This window comes from Semicossyphus pulcher, unplaced genomic scaffold, assembly GCF_022749685.1.
Source record: "Semicossyphus pulcher isolate SPU_LCO1_2020_fin unplaced genomic scaffold, fSemPul1.0.p SCAF_4, whole genome shotgun sequence".
NCBI lineage: Eukaryota > Metazoa > Chordata > Actinopteri > Labriformes > Labridae > Semicossyphus > Semicossyphus pulcher.
In genome coordinates this window covers 16,691,617-16,702,723 of record NW_027211715.1, presented here as the reverse complement: position 1 = coordinate 16,702,723, position 11,107 = coordinate 16,691,617, and the positions used below count along the sequence as shown (strand labels likewise).

Genomic DNA, 11,107 nt, shown 5'->3' with positions numbered 1-11,107 from the left:
ATCCCACCTGTCTGAGCTGGACTTGGCTGACGGGAGGGACAATGGAGACAGAGCGGGTGTGGGACCGGGAGGTAAACACTGGTCAGCAACTTGGGTTCTAAGTCACTTCTACAGACATGGATGGATAAACCACCGGGTGTAGGGACAGACAGATTACTTTTGGCTTGTGGGTCGGCATCCAAAACTTCTAAATAAAAGCAATTCAGCGCTGAGTTTAATATGGCTTTAATGTAAATTTGACTCCTTATCCTGGTTTCTCATAATGCTATGTAATATATAATTGTTCAACGTTAACAGAGTGTATGCTGGGTAACATCAAGGCAGTTTTATTCCGACCTTTCTGCTTTAATGAATTTTCATGATAAAGGTTGAACATTTGGGCTTGGCACTAAAACAAATCTCTCACAAACACATGTCTGTTTTTGAACGTGTGTGTGTCCTACTATCAGTCCTTGTAAAGGCCGGGTCTTATCATTGCTCTCCTCTCTCCCTCTCAGTGTAATAAAGCCTTGAGGCCGGCTGCTGTGTGTCCGCATACTGGCTGTCCATCTCTCAGCACCAAGCAATGCCAGCGCCAAGAGCTGCTTTGAGGTGGACAAGAAGTGAAGTTGATGATGGTGATGTGTGCGGTATTGACTCTTTGGATTCAATCATTAACACTTTTGATAAAATAAAACAAATGCATCACGGGTAAGGTGCTTTCTTTTTGTTTTTCTCTGGAGTAAAGGAAGAGATCAGTCAAAAGCCGAGGAGCAGAAGTGAAATTTTAAGAAGTGCATGTTGAAAGACAGCAACATAAGGACACATGGAGTCGCTGAATGAAAGTCCTTGTCTCTTTTCGGAGCCCACCTCTCTTGCGTTTCTCTCTGCTCCGAAACTCTGACGTCTAACGAAGGACTCTGCCTATGTCACTGTGACCTCACTGATACTCTGCTGGGCCACTTGACGACATTTTGGGACCATAAAAATGCAGGATGAAACAGCTTTAATTCATGTTCTGACTGAAGTGAAAGGCAAATTGTTGTCAGCTCTTCTAACACATGCGTGTACACGTGATTACACACACAGAGACAACGAATCCGTGCAGCCCACTCACCAGCCCTTCTTCCCTTTGCGGTAAGCTGTTACTCATCACAGCCCAGTCTGCCGGTCTGGTCCACATAGCCTTACAGGAATGCCTCAAATACACAGTGCCTTATACAGTAAAGCCAACAGGCACTATTTTCAGCTTTTAGATGGATATCTGGACTAAATCACACTGCTTTAAAAATGATAATAGCACTCCAAGAACTGATTTCACAGAGTTGTGTTATATTAGTGATCATATTCAGCTCATATTTTTTCTGATTAAGGCCATTTTCTTCCCATCCTGAGACAGACAGACCTTATTAGTGGCTACCTCACCTCTCCAGAGCAGACAGGTGTTTGATTTCTACTGTTTGCTCTTGTCTTTGTGGCCCTTGTTACAGAAAGGAGCTAACCAGTTAGGCAGTAGATCCCAGCATAAAGTAGATAATCCTCTCTCTGTTGGCTGACCATGGTAAGCAGTTGAGTATGGGGGGAGTGTTAACTTCTTACCTTCATATTACCTGGGCGGCTCTATTGGTCATTTTGAGCCAAATAAAGTCACAATATTGATGCACCAACAACTGTTAGCAACACTGGAAAATTAGCTGTGTAAGAAGATATTTGGTAGGAGAATGACATTTTTGGAAGTACGCTTATTTGCTTTGTATCTGAGAACAAAAGGACAAGACTGGGCATTTTTTATTTGTATCTTTCTTTAAGGCATGAAGCTGGAGTTAGAGACAGTTAGCTTAGCCTAGCATAATGACTTGCATCAGAGGGCAACAGCTAGCTTGACTTTGTCCTAAGATAGATGTTCCATATGATATTACATAAGTGAGGTGGTTATTATGGAATACAACTTTTTTAACAGACTTTGTGACATCCTTACAAAAGGCCAAGAGAATGGCAATGATAAGCAACAACATCAAACATCAAGCCTGGTTATTTTGAAAAATACACATAATAAAGTCTTCTAAATCTCACGAATTTAACACATTATATGTAGCTTAAGGAAACAGGCTAGATGTAGCAATGAGAAAGTTAGCCTAGCTTAGCATAATGACTAGCATCAAGGGGGAATAGCTAGCCTGGCTTTGTCTGTATATAGATATTTTCCATATTACATTAGTGAGATATAGAGGTGCGTAATCCTTTAGGCAGAGCCAGGCTAGCTATTTATACCCTGTTGCAAGTCATTATGCTTAGCATACTGTCTCACTGCTCTAGCTAGCAACGCTCTTTACAAAGGTAGATATTATGTGTTACAGTAGAGACATGTAGAGATGCTTAATCCTTTGGGCAGAGCAAGGCTATTTGTTTCCTTCTGCTCAGTCTAAGCTAACCATCTCTCGACTGTAGCTTGATCAATCTTCTCATTTAACTCAAGTGTTTTAAGTGTATTTACCAATATTTCTTACTATTCATTTGATGTTGTTGCCAGTTATTGCCATTCGGTTCACCTTTATTTCAGATGTTAGGGTGGACTAAAGCTGAGATAGCAGTCCTCCATAGAAACTTGGAGAATGATGAACAGCATGGTATCAAAGCATCCACAGACTCCATCAAATGACCTGAAGCCACATCCTTCATGTGTCGCTCACCCCCTAATTGTTAAATTACAGTGCTTATCCTCACAGGATGTGACCTCAGCTTGGAGTTCGCTGGTGTGGATGAGCCTTGCAGCATCCCTGGCTGCAGTGCTGGAGGCTGGGGGATTTCCTATAGGTGTCTTGGGGGTATTGGGGTGTTGATTCAGGCAGAAACTTTAAGAACAGTTGATCCTCAATTACATGTTTACAGGTCAAATGTTCAATAGCCAAAACAAATGTACAGAATTGCAGGAATACGTGTATATTTAATACCAAGATGAGTCAGTTTTTCCATGGTTGATTTTAGAAGTCATCATAAAAATGAGGCAAAAAAATTAAATGTTAGATACCTGTATGTGGTGCTTAACGTTATGTATACAACATTACAGAATGTAGTGGTCACACATAGTTGGAAAAGACTATGTGTGTGTACATGTGTGTTTATGTATCTACTGTATGTGTTAAGCATCCATGTGAACCTTTTTACAAAAGAGAGATGAGCAGTGTACAGCGAGCATGACTGGTTGTGTGTGTGTGCGTTTGTGTGCGTGTGTGTGTGTGTGTGTGTGTGTGTGTGTGTGTGTGTGTGTGTGTGTGTGTGTGTGTGTGTGTGTGTGTGTGTGTGTGTGTGTGTGTGTGTGTGAGAACCATGTGCGATGCTTTAGCAGGGCAGTGTAGCGTGCAGTGCAGGAGTGAGCAGAGGCAGCCCAGGCCAGGACAGCCCCAGCACCCTGGTAATCCCTGCGTTTTCAGGAGCCCTGGCCCGTACTTGATGAGCTTGAGCAAGAAAAAGGTTGCGCTCTCTCGTGTGTGTATGTGTGTGTGTCTCCCTCTCTCTCTGTCTCCCTCTCTTTCTGTCTCTGTCTCTCACTCTTTTATTCCCCCTCTTTTTCTCATGCACACCCCCCTCGCTGTTCCCTGGAGCCACTTTGCGACTGAATGGATTCCAAGTGTTTACTCAGCAACTCTGTTCCCGTATATTTCTCAGGATTTCATCAAAAAGAGGAAGGTGACAGACTTTTAGACAATATTTAAGAGGATGCAATCCTCATACCTGCAGTTGTACATATGTATTCTACTCGCTCTGCATGTTTGAAAACACACCCACACATCTTATGGTGAGCGTCTCACAAACACAGCAGTTGTTTGACATTTTGACACACATACATCCAACCATTGTCTTTTTAAATATCCCATATTATTTTTTGTTAGATGTGATTTAAAAGAGAAGAAACTTGCCCTTGCTCTGTAACACAAATGTATAACTTACTAATACTTATAACTAATATTCAAGCTAATTAGTGAAGGTAGGAAAAGTGAAGGTATTATCAAATGTTTTATATTCTATATGTTCTAGCCAGAGAGGGTAGGCGGAGCTTAGCGGCTGCTTTTCTGGTCTCTGCAAGTGGTGCGAGTAAACGTTACAGCTGAACAGACAAAGAAAAGATCGATGACTACAGATACAATTTTAAAAATAAGTGAAAATCCAAAGAAAAAGAAATAAATTCAACGCTCAGATGAAGGCAAACAGTCTAAAAAGGAAAGCGACCGAAGCGAGGAAAATCAAGAGTTACAACCCGGAGCCAACCGTGGATGTCTGGTTATCTTGGACTCATGCACCCATAATTGCCGTTTTTCCCCATTAGGTGCCACCAAATAGAACGAAACTGAGAACTTATAGATTATATCTTTAAAGTGTGTTTCAGGCATTTCTTCTCAATATGACACGGACGCTATGGAACTTCAGCCCCTGCCTAAACTTGAGGGATTCATCTCCCTTCTGACTCTGTGTCACCATATTAATAACCATCCATCATTAAAATAACGCTTTACAATACATGACTTTCCCTTTGTTGATTGTTTGTTATATGTTTGTTAATGTTTTTGTATGTATGTGTTCCTCATAAAATAATATTGCAAGATTTTTTACTGTAATTCTTCTAATTATAGTTAAGAAGATCAGTTGCATTTCTCGAACAGTGATTTTTTGGTATCAAGCTTTCTCTTAGCTGTTGCTTGATATGATGCTGATCCGGCCCAGATTTTACAGTGGAATAGCAGAAACATGGCATTGATCATTTTATAGATGCTAATGGGGTTTTCAGTGCTGCAGGTCAGCCGCATCATCCTTGCTTTGGGTGGTGGGAGCAAACCTGCCATTTTCTAATCACTGTTGCACAGGGTAGAACTGAAGCAAGGTCTTCTACACAATAAATGCATGCTTTGCATGTTGGTACATGGATGTGCAGTGTCTAAAATCATTAATACATAAACTGACCACAGACCAGGACAAGTGTGCAGGGAGCGCAGAGGTGCAGAGAGGTACAGGGAGGCTCTGCTGGGCTGGTTTAGGAGGAAAGGGGATTAGCAAGAGGCCGCAGGCCCTGAGGCAGAGGGCCTGTTTCCTGGCCTGAGCCCCTGTTTGTCCTGCCTGACCTGGCAGCTCTGGGGGCAGATCCTGCTTGGATACAGCCCCGCTCCCACGCCTGTCTGAAGCTGTTAGCCACTGGCTGTGAGTAGCTAGCTGGGCTTAGTGGTGTCTGGGCTGCGGCTGGGTCGGGAGGGGTCCAACCATCTGTGGGGGGGTAGGCAGCTACTTTGTGTTGGCGGAGTGAGGGCGTCGGGGAAATAGTGGGCGGTTATGATTAATGACTTTGGTTTGATTATGGCCATCATATTTTTTTTATTCTGGGCCTGTGAGAGAGACATTTAGCCATGCTGGACTAAATATTGTCGTCTTCAATTCTCTCTCGGTCCCGTCTTCGTCCCTCTAAATAAATGAATATGGGTGATAAATAAAAGGAACGTTTTATATTTATTGAGCAGAAAGGCTAAGGTGCATTCCAGAAACTGCCTGCACCAATTTTTCCAACATATATCCCCTTATTTGGTGAAAAAAGTGAATCGAAAATCATCCTAAATATGAGATCTAAATCTACATTATGAGGATGTTCATTCTTATACTTATTAAACATAACGCTACCATGCCTTTATTCAGGTTTTCCCTTAAAGGCGTCACCCATCTGTGCGCCCTCAGGTTATTGGTGCATGCAACAAGTTGAAATATTATCAGTCTGCCTTGCCAGACATTCACATCAGCTCCCAACACCTCTCCCCTTGTTGTTTAAAGTCATCACCTCCGTGTGTACCTTCTGTAATTACCTCTAACCCTCTATCTGCCTAAATAATCAATTAAAAGCACTATCACATCCTTGTGTTTAAAGGGTTTTGTCCTCCTAGCAATTGTGTGCAGAAGTGTGTTTGTACTTAAAAATCCATAAGATAACACGTCTCCTCTCAGGCCAGCAGGCTGTTTGATTATCACTTTCCAAAAATGAAAATGAAATGAAGGGATATTTACTTTTCTTCCACCAAAAGCTTTGATAGCTCAATTGCTTGTTTTCAGTGGCTTGTTATTATTTTTCAATTGGTGGATTGGCTGTTGGGTTTGGAGTAGCGCAGAGCAGCTCTGCGAGTGTTGTTTCTGCCCTGGATATACACAGAGCTGTCAGTGAAAGCAGAGAGAGAACAGAGGGAGAGAGATACGGAGAGAGGGATGAAGGGGTCATCGTTGAATCTTTGTGAGTGTCTTTTTACTAATGTTCAAGTTTGGCAGTGAACACATCACTAAGTCAGGAATTATGGGTAATAACTTTGCTGTGTATAGGCTGTATCAAAACCCCATACAAGCCTTTTCATAATCACATTACATTTCAAAACTTACATTTCACTGAGGTAGAAAAATTCCCCAAACTCCACAAAGATCGCGTGATTTTGTTTTCATATATGGTATCGTGGGTCAGGGGGCTATTAAAATGTTCTTTTGGGTTTTGTCCTCCAGCCTCTCGCCAGTGACGTCATTCCTGCCCTGCTTTATAAAACTGTCAACGCCTCCCTCTCACCTGGACTGACACACAGCACCCAAACACCAGTGCAGGACACGCAGGGGCTATTTTTGTCCAGAGCAGGGACCCGTCACTGGTGAACTTTTATCTCTAAAGGACATTCTTACCCAGCCGAACTTTTTTTTTTTTTTTTGCAAAAGGAGATAAACTGATTGATTCTTTTATGAATCTGGCAAGTTATTCTTACTTCTCTGGCATGTGCAACATGACCGCTGAGACGCAGCACTCGCCCGCTGAGGCCAGTCCTGTCGTCATGTCTCCTAACGTGAGCCTGGACTCCCCGCTGCCTCCGCCGCCTCTCATGCTGCAGGCCCGCTCAAAGGACAACATCTTGATCAAGTCTGAGCCTCGGGGGAGCAGCCCCAACACGGAGGATGGAGCCGCTCTGGGGCAGACCGAGGAGCACCTGCCCACCGGAGGGAGCCGTCGCAGGAAGAGGCCCGTGCAGAGGGGGAAACCTCCCTACAGCTACATCGCCCTCATCGCCATGGCCATCGCCAACTCCCCCGAGAGGAAGCTCACCCTGGGGGGTATTTATAAGTTCATTATGGAGCGGTTTCCTTTCTACAGGGAGAACTCCAAGAAGTGGCAGAACTCCATCCGCCACAACCTCACCCTCAATGACTGCTTCGTGAAGATCCCGCGCGAGCCAGGGAGACCAGGGAAAGGGAACTACTGGACGTTAGACCCAGCAGCGGAGGACATGTTTGATAACGGGAGCTTTCTGAGGAGGAGGAAGAGGTTCAAGCGCACAGATGTGAGCACCTACCCGGGGTACATGCAGAGTTCCAGCGCGTTCACGCCGACACCAATGGGCAGGCCGACATACCCCAACACCCTGTACGCAGGGATAGGGTCAGGGTACGGCTCCCAGCTGACTGCTACATCCCCGCATCCGGCCATGCTGCATCACTACCAGACCTCCGGACAAGCTCAGCCGCGCATGTTCAGCATCGACAACATCATCAGCCAGCAGACGGTGGTGCAGGGTGGAGATCTAAACTCACAAGCACTGGGGCTGCACGGCGGAGGTGACCTCGGCACCATGACCTCCAGCTGCTCCGTCACAGGCACCGACCCCTCCGCGTGCTTCCAAACCCAGACAGTCAACCCCTCAGCGAATATGCTGAGCAGAAACACCGGGAACCTTTCATCCAACCTGGGAGCTGGGTACCCATACTCCTCTTCGGCATCTCCTCCAACCTTACCCGCCATGACACAGTCCGGGTTCTCCCCCCAGAGCTCTCAGGTGTACTGCTCCGGGAACAGGCTGCCCCTGCCGGCGCTTCGCCCGGGCTCGTGCGCCGATCACACGGAGCAGCTGCTGGGCCTCTCCGGGCCCATGAACTCGTACAACAACAGCTACATGAGGCAGGCCAACTTTGCGTCAGGGTTAGAGCGCTACATGTGAGACATTATTCGCCTAAATCCTAATTATTAAGTAGCCCCACAATAAAGGAATATTCCCCTATTGATCCCTGATGAAGTCCCTATCAGCATATTAATGGGTTATTCTAAAAGGCCTGTGTACCAAAATGCCGCAAATGACCTTTTATTAAGTCAACACCGACTCATTACAAAATAGAAGCCCTTATTAGAAAATTTGAAATTACAAAAAAACATGACTCTAAATACCGAGCCCTATAATAAAACATTCCTATTTCAAGGTTTAAAGCCATTTTAATCCGTTTGACACATTCCATGACTGTTTCTCAGAGTTTCTTTTGTGTTTTATTGCGTTAAATTTCGTTCATATTTTCCTGTGTTTTAGTGTTTATAAGTTTACATGTTGTTGTTTTTTGTCATACAAGTCTGCCGACTTCCATGTAAATAGTTTGTTGATGTGTAAAATCTTTAAGAGTGTTATCATTGCTGACGAAAGGTCGCCTGAAATAAATGCATTTTTACAGTAAAATAAACGTGGTCTTTATTTGTGACGAGAACTTATCAGTGAAAAACGATGGCTTATGTTTAGAAACAATACCGGTACTTGTATTCATCCATTAACACATTTCAGTGTGTCTTCATTTAGAGCATGTTGTATTATTATTATTTGAAGATGTTCAGGTCATCAATTTCCACTTTTAACTTGTAGGAAAGAAGATGCTTAATAAGTTTGATAGCAATTTTAATTTTGCTATCAATTTTTGTTTGGACTTTGAGTGATTTATAGTTTAATCATACTTCATAAAGTTAACCAACAATTCTTAAGTGAATAAATAATAAGCAGCATCAATTTCATTACATAAAAGCATAAAGTGATTTTTAAATGTCTCTTAATAACAAACGTATAAGTAGAAACAATATACACTGATACATTAATCACAAGTAGGCTACCTAAAAATAAAAACACACATGTATTATGAGAACAGAAAGCAACTTAAATCAAAATGACAGGAAATCATGGATACACATATAAATCAAACACTGAGCCAATCACAACCAGTCTAAGACGATGAAACATGTTCACAGATTCTGCTGCAGCTTGATTTAAAATTTGCACCACAGATCTTCTTGTCAAACAGAGACGGCAGGGATTTGGTACGAGTGTGTTACATTTTAACATCAGTAACATGATAATAAATTCCACAATGTTTTCATTTATATAACTTTTTCAAACTACTTTGATTTAACTTGTTTTCTATTATTCTGAGCACCTAAAACATTGTGTTTTAACAAACTATATCTGCACATTTTTTATTTAAGTTTGATTTTCCTCGTTAGGCTTCTGTTGAAAATGAAAATCTAAACTAGACATGAATTACTAGTTAAGAAAGTGTAATAATAATGTTAATAATTGGTCAAAACTCATGATCAACAAACAAAGTAGTAACTATCCAATTCATGTTGAAATGTCAATGTAGACGGAAAAGGTTTATTAGAGGTTGTTTTCTGACACTGGAAACAATAAAAAGCTATTTATACTTTGTTCTTTTGTCGATGAGAGATCATTTGGTTTCTGTTGATGATTCTTATTAAATTATTTCCAAAAACACAACTTACAAAAGGGATTCAAAGAAGAGACAAAGACATAAATATTAACATCCAAATAGAACAATATGAAATAACAGCTATCAATACGGCTCTCCATGTAGGCCTGTAACAGGTCACAGATTACAGTAGGGGTATCTTATATTAACCTTACAGCCGCCTGTTACTTATTTTTCGGCATGTGCATCTACAGCTATACTTATGCACATTTTTCCATTTCTGGTGAGGCCTGAAAATAATCAGTCCTAGTGTATGTAGAGTACTCTAACTCTGAGTCCGAGCTACTGCTCCTTCAGCCTTGTGCAGTGAGAAACGCAGTATGTGTTTGCCTCAGGGCTGCTGGTTGGTCTGACTTATATTAGAACATAAAGAGAAAAAAAAGTTACAGGACAGGTTTGATTGGAAGACAGTGATAACTGGGATAGCATCTGGACAACACAAACCTTTCATCCACATATTTCATGACCTGCAGCTTTACAGATATTTGAAATCAGTCATTTCAGTCATTGAAAGTGAAAGCAGCCTCACTCCTCATGACTCGTCCTGATTAATACAACAGCTGCTTTTCAGAAGGCCCGGGTTGGGCAGCGTCTGATTGTGGGGGCTACGGAGTTTAAAAGTTTCTACCACTAGGTGGCAGCAAAAGCTCGACATTCAGCCTGTGGGTTTCTTTGCAGGCGGAGGGTTTGTTGTGATTATGATTCATTACAGTAGCTCTGGTCAACAGTCAGCACTGAGGCCAATGTTAAATAAGCAGAAGATGTTTTAGTTATTAGAAATGTTATCATGCATCAACAAGCAGGTTGGCTGGAAGTCAGATGGAGCACGATCAGATTAATTTGAAGTATTTTGTACTGAGATACATTTTTGGTGTTTTGCATCATCTGCTCATAATTCATGTTGTGATTTCCGCCCTTCTCTGAATTCCTATTTTTTTCATTTCCCAAGAATGGGTGAGTTTATTGGGAAATGCAAAGTCACTGTCAAAATTGTTAACAGCTGAGATTGTTTATGCAACACAACTGGTTGTGTTGGAGATGATCCGGTCTGGTTTTATATTCAGCCTGTTTTGTATTTCTCTCATTTTTGGAGCTATCTGGCACGGCAATTTCCTTCAGGATTAATAAAGTACTGTTGTCTTATCTTATTATCTGAACAGCAATGATAGGCAAAACAAACACACAAAAAAACATGAATGGTGGATAAGTTAAAAGTTATTGAATCATGATGAAAACCAAACATTCTCTGCATGTGCCCACATCTGTATTTCAAAAAGTCATTAGCCTACAAGCTAACATTAACCTGCTGTTTCTTGATTGAAATGTAATACTGTGAAAGTTAGCTACAACTCTGGAATGAATGGGCACCTGTTGTGTCATTATATAAGCAGAATTTTACATTGCACGCCCCGAAAGCAGCAACCTCAGAGCCTGATAAATGAAGCAGATGAGGATGTGCCAAGAAACTGCAGTTCCTCGAGTGGCCACTTGAGGCTGGCTCCAAATGTGAGTCAATCCTCATTAGAACCAATATTAAATGGATAGTTTGTTTGTT

General features: G+C 42.2%; 1 protein-coding gene across 1 annotated transcript; it reads left to right on the top strand.

The window, feature by feature from the left end:
• Window positions 1-6,725: 6,725 nt before the first annotated feature.
• On the top strand, window positions 6,726-7,973 carry foxe3 (forkhead box E3). Its single transcript, XM_069680460.1, has one exon. The coding sequence runs from the start codon at window positions 6,726-6,728 to the stop codon at window positions 7,971-7,973; it is 1,248 nt and encodes a 415-aa protein (XP_069536561.1).
• The last annotated feature ends 3,134 nt before the right edge of the window (window positions 7,974-11,107 follow it).